Source organism: Aedes albopictus, chromosome 3 (assembly GCF_035046485.1).
Source record: "Aedes albopictus strain Foshan chromosome 3, AalbF5, whole genome shotgun sequence".
Classification (NCBI taxonomy): Eukaryota; Metazoa; Arthropoda; class Insecta; order Diptera; family Culicidae; genus Aedes; species Aedes albopictus.
Genome location: NC_085138.1, coordinates 85,574,903 through 85,598,932, shown reverse-complemented (window position 1 = coordinate 85,598,932; position 24,030 = coordinate 85,574,903). Strand labels below are relative to the sequence as shown.

At 41.1% G+C, this 24,030-nt stretch overlaps 1 protein-coding gene across 1 annotated transcript; it reads right to left on the bottom strand.

Annotated features, from left to right (window-relative positions):
• Window positions 1-2,843: 2,843 nt before the first annotated feature.
• Window positions 2,844-13,501, bottom strand: LOC109404882 (beta-1,3-glucan-binding protein). The gene is made up of 3 exons (XM_019677839.3): window positions 13,069-13,501; window positions 3,772-3,926; window positions 2,844-3,704 (listed from the first exon to the last, which is right to left on the bottom strand). Exons 1-3 carry the CDS (start codon window positions 13,387-13,389, stop codon window positions 2,921-2,923), a joined length of 1,260 nt encoding a protein of 419 aa, XP_019533384.3. The 5' UTR covers window positions 13,390-13,501; the 3' UTR covers window positions 2,844-2,920.
• Window positions 13,502-24,030: the final 10,529 nt, after the last annotated feature.

The following is a 24,030-nucleotide window of genomic DNA, read 5'->3' as shown; positions in this document are numbered from 1 at the left end:
ATGTCAACTAAAATCATTGCAAACTTTCGTCAAAAATCGTTGCAGTCTTCTATTGCTACGATTAGTGCTTTGTATAATTAGTTTAAGTTAGGCTAGGGTTAGGATAAGTTAAAAAAAATGTATTTCTGACACGCAGGTGAAAAATAAAGCCTGCAAAAAATCTTAACTGCAAATGAAATGTAATATGTTATTAATAAGTATTAATAATAGCTTAAATTTATTTTACCAAATTAGGATGATAGTGTGTTAGAATACACAGAACACCTAGATTAAGATGAAGAATGTAAAAATTGATTGAGATACTAATAAAGATTAAAAAAAATAGGTACGTTAGCAGAAGTGGAACACAATTCAAATGGTTTTCACAAATCGTTAAAAAGAAAGAATTGTTTGTTTCTATGCTTAAAATTTATTTATTTTTCACCTTCACCTTTCAGTTGAACAAAAAACACTTTTTTGTTTATAAGAATCATTGAATAAAACATTTCCACAAATCCACATCACTAGAATAGACACGATCCAGCCCCTCTTACCACCTGAGCCATCCTAAGCACTTTGCAAACATCGAATGAAGCAACCCCCAGTGGGCTCGAATAACTGCACCGATCAGCCGTCGAAATGATGCAACCTTTCTGGATTTCGTGTGTTCTTCGACGTTACCGTCACCTCCAGCCTGTCCTGTGCGTCTCGATCTAACGCCTGGTGTGTCCAGATGGTAGCGTACCTTGTTGGTGGCGTACAACATTTCCGAATTCATCTTCCTTTTTCGGGTTGGATTGCAGGAACCTTTTTACTGATAGTTTGATAACTAGTACAAAAATCGTTAGACTGCGTGAAATAAACTAATGCAGGATAGATCGGAGGATGAGTTTATATGAATTAGGTATGATTTGTGGAAAACATGACCAGTAGGTAGTTGGCGCTTCGTTTAGAATAGGTACAGACAAATTATGGTTAAAACATAAAGCCTGCTGAAGACTGCAGTTTATCTACCTACTTATGGCACATGAAAAAGTGAATCGTTTCTTGCCTAACCTAAGATTACATACAGTCTATATACCCACATAGGTACATCCCGATTTCGTTTTCTATCAATCGTACCTAGTTCGTACAAGTTCAACCTCTGAACCATCTTCTGTATCAGTAAGCTTCACGCAATTCAACCATTTCTAAACACCAAAACGACTTCAGAAGAAAATGAATTCGGAAATGTTATACGCCACCAGCAAGGCACGCTATCATCTGGAAACACCAACTGTTAGCTTGAACCTTAAAGTTCAGGCTGTAGCTGACGAAAACGACGAGGAGCATTCGAAATCCCGGAAAGCTGCATCATTCCGACAGCTTATCGGTGCAGTAGTGCATGATCATTGGGTAGAACTTCATACGATGTACCCAAAGTTCTTTGGATGGCTTAGGAGATGAGATCTGTTCAAGTTCATCAAAACATGAAATTTAATTCACTGTAAGCATAACTATATAAAGTTACAAAATTGTTTAGGATCGCAGATTATGAAGACTAGAGTCTTGGTCAACCATAATTTAAAATAAAAAAGTTTAAAACAGAATAGAAAGATTTCTTTTATTTAATATTTAATAAAAGTGGTAAAAAATATAGAGTTATTGCAAGAACCTTCTGAGTAATTTAGGCTGGCATTTCTTGAAAAACAACTGTGAATTTTCCTTTGAAACTCGTATATCTGTCTATTACAGTGGATAGACAAAATGATCGGGATAGGCAAAATTTTCACTTTTCAAAAAGTGTACAACTAGCTGTAACGAAAAATGCATTAAATATTCTCAAATTTTTATTGTAAGTTCATCAACTAGTTGTGTATCAGTGGTCCAAATTTTGAAAAGACCGGGCCATTCTCCACGAAGTTATAAAGATTCTTGAAAAAGGTAAAATTATCCGATAGCCAAATTTGAGCTGTTATATCTATGGCATCAATGAACCGAATGCAATGAAATTTTGACCATTTATGACTTATATAATGAGCTATGAAAAACCATTAACTTAACTTAATATTCTTAACACGGAAGAAAATTATAACGATTAGATTATTTTTCTAATAAACACCAAATTATCCAAAATACCAACATTGTTCCAAAATTCAAGATGTAAATTATAGTTCATTTAATTTCCCTCTAATTGACTTATGTATAAATGTGTTTTGAAGGAAAGTAATAACATAGCCACTAATAAATTGAAAAAGTAATAGAATGCATATTAAAAATAGACCAATTTACTAAAAAAAACGTGAAAAAATTAAAATTGCTATAATTTTGTCTTTTGTTAAAAATTTCAAGTTAAGCCAAATGTTTTCCAGAGTTCATTATATTAGTCATAAATGGTCAAAATTTCATTTTAATTGGTTCATTGAATCCGGAGATATAACAGCTCAAAGTTGGCTATCGGATAATTTTACCTTTTTCAAGAATCTTTATAACTTTGTGAAGAATGGCCCGATCTTTTCCAAATTTGAACCACTGATACACAACTAGTTGATGAACTTACAATAAAAATTTGAGAATATTTGATGCACTTTTTGAAAAGTTACAGCTAGTTAAACATTTTTTGAAAAGTGGAAATTTAGCCTGTCCCGATCATTTTGTCTATCCCCTGTATATAGTGACGCTTATGACCCTTTTCAGAATGACACACTCCTCGGATTAATGCATCTCCTGAAACGCGATTTCTATATGAGATTCATTTAGACGTTTTGCGATTTCTTTATGAGATTCGTTTAGATGTTTCTTCTGAGATATCTTTAAGACATCCCAAGCCATTTGTCTATGTAATCTCTTGACGAGAGAGTAACAATAATTGTAAACTATGAAAATGTTTTTATCATTCATTTTTTATTAACTTATAGTCATCCTATCAATATCTTACAACTGATAAACAGTTGAAAAAAGTTTACAAAGCCCACACCTTAACATAATCCACCTGCAAAGCGGCATCCTTTCCATCGTTCTTGTCCAGATTCCACGTGGGCAACCAATTCTCGCGCCCATTCCAGAAGTCTGTGGCCGCCTGAGGTGAACTGTTCTTCCACGGTTTACCACCCGGATTATCTCCATTATCAGGGAAGTATCCATTCACTCCACCGACCGCCAAGTTCAAGATGAAGTGAAATTCCTGATCGAACGGTGCCATCTTGCTACCATATCGCCACGGGTTTTCCATGTTGAGCTTATCGAACCCGGCGCGCTTCCAGAATCCTTCTCCACCATCGATGGTTGCCAGATTTTCCCCGTTGATGCTGACCGTTAAATTTTCCGGAGACCACACAAACCCAAAAGTGTTGAATCCTTTGCTGTACTCCTCACCCGGCATAGCATTCTTCGTCAGCGTAGCCGTATTGTATCCATTGTGCGAAGGATTCGGCCCGAAATGCAGTGTCTGCCCAACCTGGCGTGTCCCGATCTGCACTCCATTCACCGTCAAATTCTCATTGCCACGCGATTCCATCAGATCCATCTCGCCGGAAGCGGGCCACGTTCCGTAAGCGTTGCGCTTCGGTAGCAACCAAATCGCAGGCCATAACCAATCTCCCGACGGCAGTTTGGCGCGAACTTCCGCTCGGCCGTACTTGAAATTGAACGACGATAGCGTTCGAAGGCGGGCGCTCTTGACCGGGTTCAAAATGTTCGTTGGGTTGCCCACTCGCTCACAGCCCCAGAAGGCAGCGTTGGTACATCTGAAGAACAAATTATTGGTAATTAGCCATTCGTTGATAAATATTTATAAAACACTCGAATACTTACTGCTCAACGGGGTGATTGCCGCGTAGGTTAACGGTTCCTGAAGACAAAAAATGCTCTCCATACTCATCAGCCGTCAGCGTTGGTCGAATATACAGGACGCCGTTCTCAACGAACGAATTGGACCGGTTGTTTGTATACCACTGGAACTCCCAGTTCTGCAGAAGAAGAATGAAATTCAAATCAAACAAAGGTCTATCACCATTCACCGTTCATTCGCGCATCCAATCCAAACAAACGACAAGATCTAGGAAGCCGAACAACTACCTGAATAAGTGACAAGTAGGAATAGTCTGTCCCATCAACGTGAAAGGCGACATGTTGAAGTGTAAAAACTTTCAAGCGATCATTAGTTTAACCCTTCAGGACGCGCGTTGTTGTAAAAGTACAAGTCGAAATTCTACATAAGAACAAATTTTGCTCTTCTGCAGGAAATAGAGATGGCTCAATGTTAGTGAAATGCCATGTGCCCCTTTCTAAGCTGTGGAAACGAAGAACCTCATACTCTTGTTCTCAAGATATCCATAACAGTGAGCCACAGTAGAGTGGTAAGCATCGCCGCCTGTGGATCCTAAGGTCATAGGTTCAATGCTGGATATGTTGGCAATTTGTTTTTTATTATTCTTTTAAAAAAAAGGTCGACAAATCTTGTCTGCTATTGTTTTGATCAAGGGGGAAGACAGCTTTGCTCAGAGCAAGCTTGTGTTGATCGAGCAGCTGTGAGCTGCTCCCGTTGCTCCCATTTTGCTCAAACATTTTTCTCTGATCCAAGTAGTCAGACGTATGCCGAACACTCGATCCGTCAATCTTGGTTGGATTCACGGTTGGATTGGAAGTCTCGTTCCAGGATAGGGACAAAAAGTTTAACTCTTATTTGGTTTGATTGGCTTTTATCCTGAGCCATAAAGTATTCAATGATGGCATGACCTTGCATGGAAGTGGTTAAATTTTACAATTGCTTAACTCAATCTTGTTATTAGGAAGCTCACGGCAGTTGATCCATATGCGTATCCCCAAGGCAGCTTTTGTGGGGCCCGGTTTATCCCAGGCATAAAAATCCTAGCCAGTTGCAGGCTGGGTTCCGCATAAGCATCGCCATTAGCATAAGCATACTGAAGACACTTTTTATCTCACACCACACAACACCACACCAGTGAACGGATTTCTTCAAGGAAAAGAAAATTTTCGTGTTGGTGAGCATGGGAAGAAAAATACTTTCTGAAAAAAAAGCGCACCGAAATTCAGCCACAGGTTTATCTTTCACATAATTTTAACAAGAAAAAGAAATATGAAAAGCACGGACAGGGATTCCTGCAAGCGCTACATGAATGTTTTATAGCATAAACAAATCAATCATATGGTTGCTATGTACGGCTAGCGCTGTGCTGAGCAAAGCGAGTTGCTCCGAGTTGCTCAAATTTTACTCAAGATCAGCACCGAGAGCAGAAGCTGTCCACCTCCTTGGTTTTGATCTTGTAATATCTTAACGAGCTATTATTGAGCAATTCACCATACTAGATTTTGCTATTATTTCTGATTTTTTACCTCTTATATCAATCAAACCAAACTTCGGGAAACTTCATAAAATGGCTCCGAAAATCGCTGAAACCATAGCAGATTTTCTGCAGCGCACATGAGAACTCCTGAAATCTTCGAAAACGCATCTATAACTGCTCCAAAATCCACAAAAACTCTCTGAATATTCCTCTAATGCCTCCGATAAGCCCCTGGAATCCCATCGGACCCCATGTAGTACATTTGGGACCCTTAGAAACCCTCGGAAAGTTCCATGTAACGCCCTTTGGATCCTCTGAAATCCCGGAAACCTCCCTGTAAAGCCTGTAACTCCTTACGAAAACTAGTTGAAAACCATGTGAAACTTCTTAAAATACCATCGAAAACCCGCTGAAACCCCCTCGCTTTAGGAAATCCATTGAAAATTCTGAAATTTTATGAAATGCCACCTGAAACACCTGTAACGCACCTCCCAAGTATCATTTTTTTGTGAAATAGACTCTAAGAGATTCATAACAAAACCAAAAGTAAGGTATTATGTCGGTTCTCAAAACATCTAAAAGACTAATTTGTCATCAAAATGTTATTTGTGCTGAGACCCTTCGAATCCCCCGAAAACGCTCCTGTAACGACTCCGCCCCCCCCCCCCCTCCCTGAAAACCCCTAAAACTTCATGAAATGTCACCCAACAGCCTTTCAAACCTTCTCGGACCCCATGTAACGCACCGGGGCCCCATAAACTCCTGATCCTGCAACGACTTAGTAAACCCTCTGAAAATCGTCTGAAACTTCTTGAAATGCCACCAGAACCCCCTGAAGCCCCCTCGGACTCCATGTAACGAACGCACTTGACACCCTCTGAAACCTCTCCTGTAACGCCTCCGGAATCCCTGGAAATCTTCTAAAACTTCTTGAACGCACCTGAGACGCCGAAAACGTCACTGTTACGCCTTGCAAAAACTCGCTGAAAATCCTCTAAAACTTCGTAAAAATAAAACCCTGAAACTTTTCGCCGAAAACCCCCTCGAACTTGAACTCCAAATAACCCCCCTTTGAACCCTTCTCAAATTTTATAGCAACGTTGTAATTCATTTGGGAAATGAACTTAATTTAGGTAATGAGTTCATTCAGACCGTATCTGACTATACATGTCAATGGTTGCTCCTCCGTGATTGATCTGAGCTGGTACCAATTGCACTGAGATCCAAATGAATAAGGATTGGGACACTTTACTTATTCTCAAAATGCAATTTAAGCAGCTCATACATTTTTGGATCAATAACGGCGCCGGCCACGTTCTTAGACCGTTTTCAATGCTGTTTTATTTTGTATGGCGAGTTTTGAAATTTTTAAAACTCGCCATACAAAATAAAACAGCATTGCGAACGGCCTTATAGTCAGTTGGGAAAGAAAAGGAATGTCAGGGTCTGTGTCAATTGGCGAATTAAAATTAAGTTTTACGACGTAAGAAATATTTTAAAATGATCGAAGAATACTTTATTCAGCTTTTAATTCATTTTAAGAGATTTGAAGTCGCAAGATAATAACTTTAGTAATTTCTATATTATCAAATACGGCGAGCTTCGATTTCCACCTGTAATTCATAAGCTGTTCTACTTTAATTGTTTTCGGAACACGGTTTTGAAATCAACACGTGTATTTGAAAAAGTTTGATCGTCGATAGCAATTTGTGATTTTTAATTTGTTTTTTTTTAGCGTAGAAACTGAAGAATTTTTAGAATGCTCAACAGTTTTGCAGAAAGTTTTTGGGATATTGGAAATATTGTACAGATTATTACAACTTTTCTGGAAATTTTGTTTTAATTCCTCCGATTTTCCCTGGATTCTGTCGAATATTCCTCCTGGATTTACAAGGATTCCGCCAAAAAATTTGCTATTATTCCTCCTGGACTTCCTCTGATGATTCCTACAGCACTTTCACTAGAAATGTTTGCAATATTGTTTTTCAAAAATTCCTCTATTTATTTCTCTAAGGATTCCGTCAAAAACTCCTTTTGTGTTTGTCAAGTGACTTTGTCATGAAATTATTCCAGAAATTCGTCGACAGATTTGATCATAAACTTTCCCATAAATTACTTCAAAAATATTCCAGAAATTTCTCCGAGAGTTCTTCGACGGAATCTTTCATGGATTTTCAAAGACTCCTCTAGAAATTCCTCCAGAATCCTGCATATAATCCCTTCAAGGATTTCTTCAGAATTTCCTGTGATCATTAGTCCTGAAGTTCATCTTAAAATTTATCTGAAAATTTCTTTGAGGATTTCATCAGGAGTTTTTCCGAATGTTTCTCCGGGTGTTTTTCAAAATATTTTGCCAAGAATTCTAAATATTGCTCAGAAGAATTACCTTCGGAATTTCTAAGAAAATTGCGCCAGGTGTTATTTTTTTGTGTTTGCACGCAAAACCATGCGGCTCGCCAGGGGCGTAGAGGAGAGGGCAAACCGCCCCACAGCTTGAGCTACACATAGCATAGCATAGCATAGAATGAATACTTGCACAAATCTTGGATGGAGTTGCAAAGTTGAATATTTCCATTGACATTGCTGATGCCGCTACTATCTACATTGTCATAGATTCACTCAGCTCCACACACCTGGCCAAGTCCTTGCAAGCATTTATAAATCCCTTCATCAACTTAGAAAGAGCCCAGAACTGAAGCATCTTCCAATAGATGAAAGGATGTTGAAAATAGCGAATTTTCAACTTATATGCAGTTATAAAGTAAATATACTGAAATAGAAGTATTTATAAATAAATAATATTGGAAAGATCTCACCAATTGTTGTGGGGTTTTTGTGGTTCAATGCCAATCATATAATTGTCTTGATTAATGTTCTTCTCTGTAAAGAACAACACAATACTGAGCCCTAAACACCCGCGCATCTATTGTTTTGATTTTCACTCGAGACAATAGCGAAAGCGATCGATTATGCTGCCATACTCACCCCTACAAGAGTGATGCATGCACAGCAAAGAACAACACAATACTCGCTTCTGGAGTTTTTTCCCATGTCGTAGTCGAATCTAAATCTGTTTTGCTCAAATTCGGTGGTCTTTCTTTTTATGTAATTTCAATATAGAAGAGAATACGAATTCCAGGTTTGAACAGCTTTTGAAAAATAAACCGCACCTTTCCGTCCAAAGGCGGATAATAAAGTGATATCACTTTGATAATAAGCTGTGTCATCATTTTGTTATTTTTGTTATCATCTTTTCCAATTGCTGATAACAAATTTAGTTATCGTTAATGTTGGTGTATCGTAATAACATAAAAGTACTTAATGATAAGAAACTATGTTATTAGTTTCCAACCGCATATTTCAAAGTTTTTCCAAAACTGAGAATCTGATGACCCTCAGATCTAAAAATAGATCCCACTTTTCACCACTGATGCGACGGGAGTACGAAAGCGTAGCCTTCAACTCACCGCCCCACAGCTTGAGCTACACGGCCGAAATTTGAAAGATGGACAGTTGAAGAGGCCGGGGACGACCAACGCGACAATCCTGGCCGGTTGCAAAACTCGCAAGAGGCAGGGAAATCAGGGAAGAAGAACCCTTGGATCAAGGCTGTAAAAAATAAAGTATGTAAATAACATCTGGCGCACCAGGACTGAAGAAATAATACTAGTGTGAAGAAGGCCATGAAAAGCACCTCCTACATGGCACGCATGGCACTAACCCAGGAGGTACTGGGTGCTGGTGAGAGCCCTGAGGACGAAGGCGACTATATATCCAGTGTAAAACCTGAAAGAGATTACCGAGCTCGCAGTCGCCCTGAAGCAGCAGTGTGGGGTAGCGGCACCAAACGCACCGATCTGCCTGTGACAAGGTCCGGCAGGCACGCTGACCAAACTTCCAGTAGAGTAGGTAAAAAGGTAGCCGCAGTCGGCAAGATCAGAGTTCCCTGGTCAGTATTAATGAACTGCTGGACACGTGCTTCAAGATCTTCGAGCAAGCACACATATTGTGGGCGTGTAAAGGCCTCATAGGAGCAAACACAGCAGGAAGCACGGAGTAAATCAGCCCATCGGCAAGGAGTGCAACTCAACACCAACATTCCTTATCTGCAAGGGCCACACTACGGGCGGGCCTGAATGTCCAGGCACGCGTGGACGACGAAATAGCTAACGATTGTGCAGCTTACACAGTCAATCTCGGAGTTAAGTACCAAATATCGTCCTAATAACGGACCCATACCGCATCTCTACCGACAAATTGGAGCTGCATAGCGGATAAGGCCAAGCTAGCAATGTGTACAACCAGTCGTTTTTCGGTCCAGGAAATAATTTCCACATCACACGAGGGCGTATTAGCGAAGATCAACGAGGTGTACTGCTGCAGCTGTTATGCCCAGATGACCGATAGACTAGTCCTCGTATATACTGGATGCGCTATCAAGCGCACTAGTGGGATTAAGTTCCGTGATTACACTAGTTTACAAAATAAAACGAAAGTCGTGAACTTATGTCAACGACCAAAAATTTTGAAGCATAATTTAGCGCTGATATCGAAACCCTGCTTTAAAAAAATTAAAGTAGAACAGTTTTTGAGTTTTAGCTCAATATCGAGTTTTACAACTTTTTAAAATATGAAATTTAATAAAATTCTAATATCGTGCGTTTTGTTCAACCAATTTTAAATCTTTTTCCATAAATTAAAAGCTGAATATAATACCATTCGATCATCTCAATGCAGGTTTTGCGTCAGACTGATGAAATTCAAGATATTGGCTAGTTTTGGGGACGATCTCCTTAAATTTTAGCAAATTTTCCAAAAATATATGAAGAAATGTATTTTTTTGAATAAGAAAAAATCAATTTAAAAATTCTTTCTCAACGTTTATTTGACATATCATATGTAGGCGAGTTACAGTAAAAAATTCAGCTCAATCGGAGCATTGATTACGGAGAATGAGATGTGTGAAATTAGCGACTTTGCTTAAAAATAGAACAAAAATTGATTTCAAATCATCAACCTTGTATGGAAAGTCGAAAAAATTTCCGCTCTACTGTAATTTTTTTCCTTCGCGTTTTCGAACTCAGGGCATGATTCTACACCAAAAACGATCATCAGCTTACCGAGTTCAAAAATGCTGTAAACTAGTGTTATCGGTGGATACTTCAACGCCTAGGCGGTCAAGAGAGTTACTGGCTCGACTAACGCGAGTCTACACAATACTCGAAGCTATGCCTAGACTGAACGTAGCCGACAGAAAAACATACAGTAGGAACGGTGCAGAGCCCATCATTGACGTGACTTTCTGGAGCCCGGGTTTAAACCCTAGCTTAGACAGGAGGGTTGACGATGGATACACGCACAGTGACCATCTGGCGATTCGACACAGGGTGGAAAACGGAGGAAGACGGCCACAGCCGAAGGTCATCGACCGTCATTCGTCATCGGGGATGGCTGACCTCGCGCTTCGATCAGCCAACATTTGTGGAGCGGCTGCTCATGGAAAGCAACACCGATGATCTGACTAGCGATGATCAAGGTCGGAACCTCAAGTCGTGCGATGTCGAAATTCCAAGGCGATCCTATCCCGAAAAGAACACAAACCAGTATACTGGTGGTGTCCAGAAATTGGAGAACTCCGCGAATCCTGCCTAAGAGCTAGAATGAAGATGCAAAGAGCTCGCACCGATGAGGGAAGAATCGAGCGAAATGAGACCTACAGGGCGCCTTAACAGGCACTGAACAAAGAGATGAAGGCACGTAAGTGGGCGTGTATCAGTAATCTCTGCGAGGCAGCCAACACGGCACCCCCGGGGGTGATGCCTACAGGGTAGTCATGACCAAAACGAAGGGCGTATCAACACCTGCAGAACGCTCTACCGAGATGCTGCAGTTGATCGTATAAATGCTGTTCCCGCACCACGTTATAATACCATGAGCCCCCGCCCCCTATGGCCACAGCGAGGTCGGCTAAGTGACGAATGATAAGCTCATCGCAACAGCGAAGTCGCTTAAATTGAACAAGGATCCGGGTCCGGACGGTATCCAAACAGAAGTCATCGGGATGACAATCGAGGCTATCCCTGACATGTTCAGAATGGCTATGTGTATAGATGTACCCAGACAGAGGCGAATTTCCACAAAAGTGGAAAAGGCAAAGATTGGTTCTACTGCCCAAACACGGGAGCCACCTGGCGACCCGTTGGCATATAGACCTATCTGCCTTCTGGACACCGCCGGAAAACTGTAGGAGCGCATCATTTTTTTTAGGCTGACAGGTGACTCAAGGCTCTCGGATAACCAGTTCGACTTCCAGATGGGTCGTTCGATGGTGGACGCTATTCGGGCTGTAACTAATACGGCCGAGATAGCGCTTCAAAAGAAGTGAAGGGGAAGCCTCTATTGTGCGGTTGAAACGCGGGACGTGAAGAATGCGTTCACCAACGTCAGCTGGGCCGTAGTCAAGCGTGCCATACACCTAGGAGTCCCGGATACTCTATGTCGGATACTGGAAAGCTACTTCCAGAATAGGGTGCTAATCGGTGACACCGAGGAAGAAAGAGGAGCTACAACATCACTGCGAGAGTACCTTAGGGGTCCATCCTGAGCCTGGTACTATGGAACGCGGTGTACGATGGCGTATTTAGGCTCACATTTCCACCGGGTGTAAAGGGTCGGCTTCGCCGTTGATACTACCCTCGCGGTATACGGCGAGTCAATAGAGAAAGTGGAGTTAACAGCAGCGTATGCCATAGGCTTAGTGGAAGACTGGATAAGGTCGAGATAGCTGACACTCGCTCACCACAAAACGGACGTGGGGTGAACAATCGGAAGTCAGAACAGCAGGGAGTAGTCACCTCAGACGGGTGAACGATCAAAACCAAGCGCTTACTGAAACAACTGGAGGTTATGATTGACGACAAGCTGAATTTCGATAGTCACGTGGAACATGCTAAAGGACCAAGCATGGCGATAATGGCAGTGTCGTATCAAATAGCTTGGCAATAGTCTCAAGCAAGCGAAAGCTGTTCGCGACAGTAGCGGTATCCATACTACGATACGGCGCCGTTGCGTGATGCAGTGCGCTAGCTAGTGGTCAACCGAAACGTGGAGCGACTCGAGAGTACCCAAAGACTGATGTGCCTTAGGGTGGTCAGCGCATACCGCACGATCTCAAAGAATGCGGTTTGCGTGCTAGCGGGCATGATGACCATAGCACTAGTGGTGGCAGAGGATGAAGAGTGCTTTGAGCAGCGCTGTACAAGAGCAGCGAGACGGATCGCCAGAACATCGTCTATGTTGAAGTGGCAGAGGCAATGGGATTCCTCCAACAAGTGTAGAAGACCACACAGGCTCATACCGAGCGTGTCCAAATGGACGAGCATTCTATCCGGCCATGAGCGCTTTAGATGGTATATGCATAGATTCGGACATGCATGCTGGGATTCCGTTACTTCCACGGTCTTCTGAATCGTACTTGAACTACAAGAAATTGGCTGGTCGATCAACAGCAAGACATACCGGATGATATGGACATTATCGCGCCAGTACATTTAGAACGGTGGAAGAGCTGGTATCATCGAGATTCCGAGAAATTCGAGATGAAGGTTATTAATTGTTGCAATTATTTCTTGATGGAATCACCTACGATGAGAAGTATTTGTAAACGCGGCGTATAAGCTACAGCTAATTATCGCGCTCTTCCAAAATGTTTACGTTCTATTATCACAGAACACTGATTACAAACAACATTCACTGAAATCCCTACCAAACACCACAATTTCAACACATAGCTATAGGTACTCACCCCGCCACCGGCCAGCGTGTTCTCGTGCTCCCAAATTTCAAAATCGAAGAAGTCAAAGTTGTCCTGGAAGATGAGATCCCCGCTGCAGAAGGTTCGTCCCCGCTGGATCATGCTGCCGCTGGCCGTCGTGGGCGATAGCACGCATTTGTTGCGATCACGAATAAGCGTCACTGGAGCACGGCTGCCACCAAAACCGGCTCGCTTTTCGGTGGCATCGACTGTAGCAGTAGTGGGTTCAACTTCGGAACCGGTTACCACTGTGACGGTGGAGGCGACGACAACTATCAACACCACCAGCGATAATCCACGCGATACGATCATCCTGTAGTTGCTTTTTTGCCGGTTATAAAGCTTGAAATTCACTGCACTGAATGCTCGACCAAACCGGTCAGCGCTGTTCACTCAACTGAGCGTGATGCTCGGAACTGGAAGTGGCTTTATAAATTAGTCGTTTGTACGGTGATTGAGGGAAATGATCGTTCAATGACAGCAGCGTAAAAGTGCGCGAGATGAGTGTAGTCGATCAATGGGAGATTTATTGCTGGAGGTGTGATTATGCTGTTGCTCTCTCAGAGTTATTGCCTGATTGGTTATTCCGGGGAATCCCACTCGGTGGAACCGTGGTAATACCAGAAAGAGTTGAGAACAAAGGTAATTTATGCTAAGGTGCTTTTGAATTTGTTCCAGATTAGCGGAATTTTAAGGGCAAAATGAAATAAGTATTGATGAATCACCCACCGTCATCACGGTGGATACCGAAATTGATATTCCAAAGCATAAATATCAGCACTGTGTGACGTCTTTGGTTTGCGGTCAGTGATACCATACACTTAGAAAAGTAGAAAAGATATATAATTAAATGAACAACATCTATCAATATGTAAAACTAAGAACGACAGACAGTTTTACCCTTGAAAAAGGTCAAATGAACTAGGCCGAAACGTTGGGCAATACCAACCCCCCCGCAACTTGACAGATGAGCCCAGTTTCACGTACCTACTTGCAAATCGCAGATGTCGCTACTGTTCGTAAACAACGTGTCCATCCTTCACTGACGCAACAATTTTTGCCCATGCGAAAACATCTTTTTGTTTCGTGGTGAGTGGAAGCCAACAAGAGGCTAGCGTTTCGTATCAAAAGGACGTATTCAGCAGAAGCGCAAAAACTAATGTTCATTAAATTGAAATCATTTTGATTTTTTCTTTTTGATATTGTAAGAAATGTAATAAAAGCACATGTTTATTCGGTATTGCATAATGATTGGTGACTGCGCATGCTAGATCAAACCGAAGATCAAACTCGAAAAAAAAACATCTGCAAATGATAATTTTTAACTTTTATTTTGGCTTTGCCACCAGACATGTAGTTGTAAAATGTTAGCATAAGTAACCTAATTTATTACTTGCTGGAGCTTAATAACCGCACTAGAAGAAAAAATGAGTTTTTTATTAATTTTATGAAAGTCGACTATTTTGCCGTTACCCGTTTTAGTTTTATAGATATAATTTTCGCTTCTAGTAAACACATTTATCATGCCGCACTTAATTTGCATTTTTCCACCACAAAAAAAAAGCGGAAACAACAAATTAAGATTTGTGTTTAGTGTTTTAATATTTTTTGTGCGGTTTGTTATTGTCGGTTTTCGTCCTTTTCAAAAGTAGCACCTGCCACATTGAATCTGACAGTACCACCCGGACCAAAATTTTTAGGTACGCTGACGTTGTTCGGCAGCTGTCAAGAAGCTCCCGGGTTGGGCAATACAAAACACGTAGTTTTGAATTTCCCAGACTGAGAAAGCCAAAAATAATCAATCAATTTCCAGTCGAAATTTACGTTACGATTTGACCAGTACTTTTTGTGAGTCTATACTTATGATGAGTAATTATACCGCATTAATTGCACCTGCAACGAACTGTATGATACGTAATGTGGTTCCTACTGAAATTGATGGACACGAATTACCCCAAGCTATTGGTATATTTTTCTTCAGCTAAGTTCAATAAAAACAGCTGAGAGATAATAAAAAAAATATGTAGACCAGTGGTTCTCAGCACTTTACGCATTTCATCAACAAAATTGCTTAGTACTTATTTGAAACCACTTTAATGACAACCAGTGGTGTCATCGAGGTTACTCCAAGTTACTCACAGAGTAACCAGCTAAAAAAATTGAAAAAAAACTAACTACCACTATAAGCGCCCTTGCAAATAAAAGAAAGAAAAACATTTTTGAGAAATTCTTTCATAAATACTTTGAGAGGTTGCTCCAAAATATTATCGAACAATTGATTTAAGAATCCATCCGTAGATTTCAGAACTTCCTCCATAGATTTCAAATATCCACAAGGTATTTTTTAAGAAAATCTGCCAGGGATTCCTTCTGAAATTTCTCTGAGAGTTTTTTTCAGGAATTCTTCCAAAGCATTCTTTGGGAAATGCCTAGTTTCCTTTAGAATTTTCACCAAAGTCCCAGTCCGTCATGCCAGAAACCGGGAAATCTCCATGGAATTCTATACAGAAAGTTTTTCACTGATTTCGTTTGAAAGTTCTTCTAAAATATATTTCATGGAAAATGGAATGCTTCAGAAATTCTTCTAGAATTTCCCTCAAAGTTTCTCCTTGAGGATCCACTGGAAAATTCTTCAAGAATTTCTCTAGAAAATATTTTTTTTTCAGGAATCCGTATGAAAATTCTTCCAGAAAATCATGCAAGAATTTCTTGAGAAATGCTTTCAGCGATTTCTTCTGAAAATCAAAAGTTCAGAGTTCTATAACAAATTTCACCAGATTGCTTCAGAAATTCTTCCGCAATTCCAGCGATTTTTTTTAGAAATTTCTTAGGAGATTCCTTCAGAAGTTCTTGGTGAGATTCCTTCATAAATTATTCCAAAGTTTCCTTTTAAAATATTCATTGGATCCCTCCCAAAATTTCTCCATGGATTTTTCCAACATTATCCAGGAATTCGGTATTAAAATTCATCTTTTTTTTCGGAAACTGGTTTCTTCAGACATTCGTCCTAAGATTCTTAAAGAAATTTCACCACGATTAGCTCCACGTAATGCCTCAAGAATTTCTCCAGAAGTTTCTCTTCTCTTCAAGATAGGTTTCCATGGATTTCTACAAAGTTTTCGCCGAAGATGACTTTAGATATTTTTCTAGGAATTTGTTCAGAAAACCCATCGGAAATTTTTCCAAAGATTAATTTAGAATTTTCAAATGGGATTACTGCAGACATTCTTTCAAAGATTTTTTTAATAAATTCTTTCAGTGGTTTTAACGGTCAATCTTCCGAAGATTTCTTCAGAATTTGTACAGACATTTCTACAGGAAGTCTACCAAAGATTTGTTCATGAACTGCTCTAGGGATTCTTTAATTAAATTCCGCAGGATTTTTTTTTCAGGAATTATTGCATTATTATTTTTAGTGGTTCAGGCAAGAATTCTTTGGAGATTACTGCAGGAGTTCATGCAAAGATTTCTTCAAGATTTGATGATGGTATTCCTCCATGTATTTCCCCAGAAATCTCTCCAGCATTTCCTGTAAAAATTGCTCTATGAACTTCTCATCGGATTTATTATCTAGGAGTCGTGGATTTTTTTTTATTACCGTACGGGTATGGGCCGAAAGGTCTCAGATTTTCATGAAACTTTTTCCACAGGCAGGGCTCATGGATAAATGAATAAAAAGAATTGAGAAAAAAACAGGGTTGCCTATTTTCCCGGAAAACTCAGGTGCAAATTTCTTGTTTTCCCCTGACACTACTTTGAAAAATCATAATTCAAGAACAAAGCATCGTAGAAACATAGTTTTTTTAGAAAATGAAAGCAAATTTTCTCAGAAATCAAAAAAAATTAACTGGACAAAGTTTTCCACAAAATTTTCCACAGTTGAGAAAATCGTAAAGAAAACCCAAAAAACTATGCCCGAACTCGTGAAAAATTTTCAAACAAATATTTGTGAGAAGGTTATTTCATAAGCTTTAATCGCTGAAATTTTTGGAATGCACTTTTTATCGTTTTTGAATTATGGCCAATTTTGTTTAACAATGTCCAAATGTTCCATATAAGCCTTTTTTTTTAAATCATACCTCAAGAACGATGCATCGTAGAAACAAAATTTTTAATGAAATTGAAAGCAAATTTTCTCATGAATCAAAAAAAAAATATGAAGTGGAAAAACTTTTCCACAACATTTTCCACCGATAAGAAAATTCATAAAGAAAAGCCGGAAAAACTATGTCCGAACTCGCGAAAAATTTTCAAAAAAAAAATGTTCGAGAAGTTAATTTCATAAGCACCAAAATTTCAGCGATCAAAGCTTATGAAATCACCTTCTCAAAAAAAATTTTTTTTTTGAAAATTTTCCACGAATTCGGGCACAGTTTTTCCGGCTTTTTTATGAATTTTCTCGACAATGGAAAATGTTGTGGAAAATTTTCCACTTCATATTTTTTTTTCATTCCCGAGAAAACTTTCTTTCAATTTCATTAAAAAACTTTGTTTCTACGATGCTTCGTTTATGAGTTATGATTTTTCAAAAAAAAAGCTTACATGGCACATTTGGACATTTTTAAACAAAATTGGCTATAACTCGAAAACGAAAAAAAAAGTGCATTCCAAAAAAAATCAGCAATAAAAGCTTATGAAATAACCTTCTCAAAAACATTTTTTTGAAAATTTTCCACAAGTTCGGGCATAGTTTTTTCGGCTTTTTTTTACGAATTTTCTCAACTGTGGAAAATTTTGTGGGGCCGCAAAACGGTGAGTCGATAAGGAGAGCGTCCAATATAGCTTCCACGGGTCAAGCGATGACAAAGACCGCCAGCTAAGAGTTGTGTGCTTAGCTGGTAGTGCAGCCTGGGCACTGTTGTCCTTCTCACTTCAGCTAGATTGAGGAGGTACGATCCGAGTGTCTGTTCACCAAGGAGGTGCGGCTCAAACAGCGTCTGTTCTGGCATCCAGCGGCTGAGTAAGAAACGCTGCACCACGCCCAGCTAGATCCAAGGTGGTAGCCCCATCAGCGTGGTCGTCCCAGTGTTGGTTGGGACGTTAAACAGAACTGGCACGATGGCCCTCCTGCGAGACAGGAGTGTTGGCGTAGGCCCAATAAGCCACCCGTAAAAATCCCCATTGCGAATAACATAGGAGAAAATACGACTCGATACAATCGGCAAAGACCCACGCGACGAAATAAGGACTACGATTGGAAACTTGGAACATGGAATTGCAAGTCACTAGGTTTCGCAGGATGTGAGAGGATAATCTACGACGAACTACATCCCCGCAACTTCGACATCGTGGCGTTGCAGGAACTTTGTTGGACTGGACAGAAAGTGTGGAAAAGCGGGCATCGAGCGGCTACCTTCTACCAAAGCTGTGGCACCACCAATGAACTGGGAACAGGATTTATAGTGTTGGGCAAGATGCGACAACGTGTGATCGGGTGGCAGCCGATCAACGCAAGGATGTACATGTTAAGAGTTAAGGGCCGTTTCTTCAACTACAGTATCATCAACATCCACTGCCCACACGAAGGGAGACCTGATGACGAGAAAGAAGCGTTCTACGCGCAGTTAGAGCAAACATACGATGGATGCTCGCCGCGTGACGTGAAAATCGTTGTCGGCGACATGAACGCGCAGGTAGGAAGGGAGGAAATGTACAGACCGGTAATCGGGCAAAACAGCCTGCACGCCGTATCGAATGATAACGGTCAGCGAAGCGTAAACTTTGCAGCCTCCCGTGGTATGGTAGTCCGAAGCACCTTCTTCCCCCGCAAAGATATCCACAAAGCCACCTGGAGATCACCCGACCATCAAACAGAAAACCAAATCGGCCACGTTCTAATCGACGGTAAATTCTTCTCAGATATAACCAACGTCCGCACATACCGCAGTGCGAATATAGATTCGGATCACTACTTAGTCGCTGTATGCATGCGCCCAAAACTTTCGACAGTTATCACCACGCGTCGAAGTCGAACGCCGCGGCTCAACATCGAGCAACTTCGTAACGTAGAAGTGGCTCAAGACTACGCGCAGCAGTTAGCAGTGGCCCTACCAACGGAAGAGCAGCTTGGCGCAGCTACACTTGAAGATGGCTGGAGGGACATCCGATCCGCCATAGGTAGTACCTCGACTACAGCACTAGGCTTCGCGACTCCGAATCACAGAAACGACTGGTACGATGGCGAATGTGAACAGTTGAAAAACGAGAAGAATGCAGCATGGGCGAGAATGCTGCAACACCGTACGAGAGCGAATGAGGCACGTTACAAACAGGCGCGGAACAGGCAGAACTCAGTCTTCCGGATGAAGAAGCGCCAGCAGGAAGAACGAGATCGCGAAGCGATGGAAGAGCTGTACCGCGCTAAGGACACACGAAAGTTCTACGAGAAGCTGAACCGCTCGCGCAGAGGCTTTGTGCCACAAGCCGACATGTGCCGAGATAATCACGGGAATATTCTCACGAGCGAGCGTGAGGTGGTCGAGAGGTGGCGGCAGCATTACGATGAGCACCTCAATGGCGACGTTGCAAGTACCGAAGGTGGCGTGGTAACAGATCTAGGAGTATGTGCACAGGACGAAAGACTTCCGGCCCCTGACCTTCAAGAGATTGAGGAGGAGGTTGGCCGGTTGAAAAACAACAAAGCCGCTGGAGCAGATCAACTACCAAGCGAGCTTCTAAAATACGGTGGAGAAGCACTGGTGAGAGCACTACACTGGGTCATTACTAGGGACAATGGAAATTCGCGATTTCGCGGGTGCCGCGAAATCCGCGAAATTGGCCTTGTGTCGCGAAATGTGAAAATTCCCGCGAAATGCCGCGAAAATTGACAAAATTGTGAAAATACCTTAAAAATTTCAATTTTTTTAACATAAATTGCCTGATTGTATCGCATAATACAAGTTTACTGTATTTTCAATGTATGATTCTTTTCTATTTTTACCGCATGTATGTTACTTTTTTGATGAATTCATCATTAGACCTCTGAAAACCAAATGAATGATTTATTTGGCATGCAAAATTAGCGTTTTCTTAATAAAAGCGGTCAAAAATATGTGACCGCGACAGTGCACTGCAGTGCTGCGAAATAAACAATAATAGCCCGCGAAATTTATGAAAATTTGCCGCGAATTTCCATTGTCCCTAGTCATTACCAAGATTTGGGAGGAGGAAGTATTACCGGAGGAATGGATGGAAGGTATCGTGTGTCCCATCTACAAAAAGGGCGACAAGTTGGATTGCGGGAACTACCGCGCGATCACACTACTGAGCGCTGCCTACAAGATACTCTCTCAAATTTTATGCCACCGTCTATCACCGATTGCAAGAGAGTTCGTGGGGCAATATCAGGCTGGATTCATGGGTGAACGCGCTACAACGGACCAGATGTTCGCCATCCGCCAGGTGTTGCAGAAATGCCGCGAATACAACGTGCCCACACATCACTTGTTCATCGATTTCAAATCGGCGTATGATATAATCGATCGAGAACAGCTATGGCAGATTATGCACGAATACGGATTCCCGGATAAACTGATACGATTGATCAAGGCGACGATGGATCGAGTGATGTGCGTAGTTCGAGTATCAGGGACACTCTCGAGTCCCTTCGAATCTCGCAGAGGGTTACGGCAAGGTGATGGTCTTTCGTGCTTGCTGTTCAACATTGCTTTGGAGGGTGTAATAAGAAGAGCGGGGATAAACACGAGTGGGACGATTTTCACGAGGTCCGTTCAGCTGCTTGGTTTCGCCGATGATATTGATATTATTGCTCGTAAATTTGAGACGATGACGGAAACGTACATCCGACTAAAGAGTGAAGCCAGGCGAATCGGATTAGTCATTAATGTGTCGAAGACGAAGTACATGATGGCAAAGGGCTCCAGGGAGGAATCACCGCGCCCGCCACCCCGAATTCATATCGACGGTGATGAAATCGAGGCGGTTGGAGAATTCGTGTACTTGGGCTCACTGGTGACCGACGACAACGACACCAGCAGAGAAATTCAGAGGCGCATTGTGGCAGGAAATCGTGCCTACTTTGGACTCCGCAGAACTCTACGATCGAATAAAGTTCACCGTAACACGAAGTTAACCACCTACAAAACGTTGATAAGTCGGGGCCCGTGGCACTGTGGTCCACACGTTCGCTTCATAAGCGGATGGTCATGGGTTCGAACCCAGCCCCGGCACTTGCAATTTTTCGTCAGTTGCTCTTCCCCCCGAGAGCAGCTGGCACCTGACTTTCTTCAGAGCATATAGCTCTAACGGACCCGGAATTTGGATATCGGCGAACCACAACTCATAATGGACCCCCTATCGGACTGGAAAAGGAACAGCAGCCGCACATCAGCATCATCGTGCTCATCCTTATACCATGGACAGGGTAGAAGAGTGAAAGAAGCACAAAGGCAACCAGTTCAATATAGTAAAAACAGAGTAGAATACATTTAGGCACTGTACAAAGTGGAGACGCAGCGTCCAATTGGAATCGCTCACGTAGTACCCTTGTGGACAAAAGAGCTGTAAATTAGGTTAAGTGACTAAGAATAAAAAACGTTGATAAGACCGGTCGTCCTCTATGGGCACGAAACATGGACCCTACGGAAGGTGTTGCGTACCATCTACGGCGGAGTGCAGATGGAAGACGGGACTTGGAGAAGGCGAATGAACCACGAGCTGCATCAGCTGCTGAGAGAACCAACCATCGTCCATACCGCGAAAATCGGGAGGCTACGGTGGGCGGGTCACGTCATCAGGATGTCGGATAGCAACCCGACTAAAATGGTTCTCGAGAGTCATCCGACCGGTACAAGAAGACGTGGAGCGCAGCGAGCTAGGTGGGTCGACCAAGTGGAGGACGATCTGCGGACCCTACGCAGAGTGCGGAACTGGAGGCAAACAACCATGGACCGAGTGGAATGGAGGCGGCTACTATGTACAGCAGAGGCCACCCCGGCCTTAGCCTGACCGGTAAGTAAGTAAGTAAGGAAAATTTTGTGGAAAACTTTGTCCAGTTCATTTTTTTTATTTCTGAAAAAAATTGCTCTTATTTTCTAAAAAAAAACTTTGATTCTACGATGCTTTGTTCTTGAGTTATGATTTTACAAAGTAAGTAGTGTCAGGGGAAAACAAGAAATTTGCACCTGAGATTTCCGGGAAAATAGGCGACCATGATTTTTTCTCATTTTTTTTTACTCATTTATCCATTAGCTTTGCCTGTGAAAAAAGTGTCATGAAAATCTGAGACCTTTCGGCCCAGTTTGTACGATAATAAAAAAAAAAACCCAGTTGCAACAAAAATTCCTTAATTAATATCATAAGAGTAATTTTCTGGGGATCTTTGCAGAATGCAGAAGCTTTTCCAGGCATTTCTCTAGAGATTTCTACAGTATTTTTTTTTTCGGAAATATGTATGTTGATTCTTAATAAACTTTTCTAGGAATTCCAGCTAGAGCTTCCTGGTGAGTTTCTCCGGGTATTTCTCCAGGAAGTTCTTCAGAAAATAATTTTAGGATTCCCCCAATAATATTCTTGCGCTCTTTCAGATATTCCTCTGAAGATTTATTCAAGAGTACTTCCTGAGAATTCTGCAGGGATCCCACTGAAGATTTTTTCAGAAATTTCTTCAGGATTTCCTCAAGAAATTCCTGGTCAGATCGCTGAATTGCTGAAATTGCTCCTGCGGTTTCGTCTGGAACAATTCTTGAAATGGATTTCTCAAGAAATCTCTGGAGAATTGATTGAATGATTCTCTTAAAAACCTTCTTATCCTTGAATATTCCTAGATGAAATTCTTTATTTTGTTTTTTGGAGGGATTTCTGGACAAAAAAATCTTGAAGTATTTCTAAAGTTATCACCGGGAGAGCTGCCTGGCAGAGTACCTAAAAAAACAATTTGAGATACCTCCCTAGTTCCTAGAAAAAAAACACGAGAAATTCTTGGAAGAACTCCGCAAGTTATTCTAGGGAAGCATTGTTAAAGAGAATTTCTGGAGAGATTCCAAGAGAATCTGTTTAGGAATTTCTGCAGGATTTGTAAACAAGCCACCTGTTCGAATTCTTGAAGAAATCTCTCAATAATCATCTGAGGGGTCCCAGGAAATCATGCAGAAACTTTAAAAAAAAATATTCTAAAGGAGTTCTTTAGAGAACCACTGAAGAATTTCTTTGAATGAATATCTGGTGGTGCCCTCTACATGTAATCGTATAAGAATATCTTGAAAATGCATATGATTAGATTATATTATAATTTCTGAAGAAACACCGGCAAAATTTTTGAAGAAACCCATAATGCAAGTCTGAATAAATCCCTAATAATCTGAAGGAACTGCAGAAACTTGTGGAAGAATTTGTTGAAAGTTTTCCCCTTGAATTTATAATCAAATATGTACCTGAGAGAGTCCCTGAATATATGAAATCATTCGAGAAATTCCAACAATAATTTCTGCAAGAGAAATCCGCTAGAGAAGTTTCTCAAAGAATCCGTGAAAGAATGTCCAAATCTCTGAAAAAAGCACCTTTTGAAGACATTTTTGGAGGAACTTCTGGAGAGACCGCTGTGAAAAATTCCTAAAATTATTTCCTGAGAAATTTCTTGAAGAATTCCTGAAGAAATCCCAAAAAAAAACTCCTGGAGGAATTCTTTAATAAAACTTTAAAGAAGTACACGGAAAGAAATTAATTCTGAAATAATTCTCAGAGGAATCTTTAGAAGAATTCTTGCTGTATTCATACAAGGAATTCCGGTACGAATACCGCTTTCGCGGAAAATTTCGTGAAAAGAGTAATTCATAAATAAGTTTTCCGGAATGTTTTATAATTAGATACAACATTTAATCCATGGGGGTGTACCATTTTAGCTGGAGCTAAATTTTGGATACCTTGAGTAACCAGTTCTGATTTTATCATGACAGCACTGATAACTCATCACATATTATCTAGTGGATGGCAAAA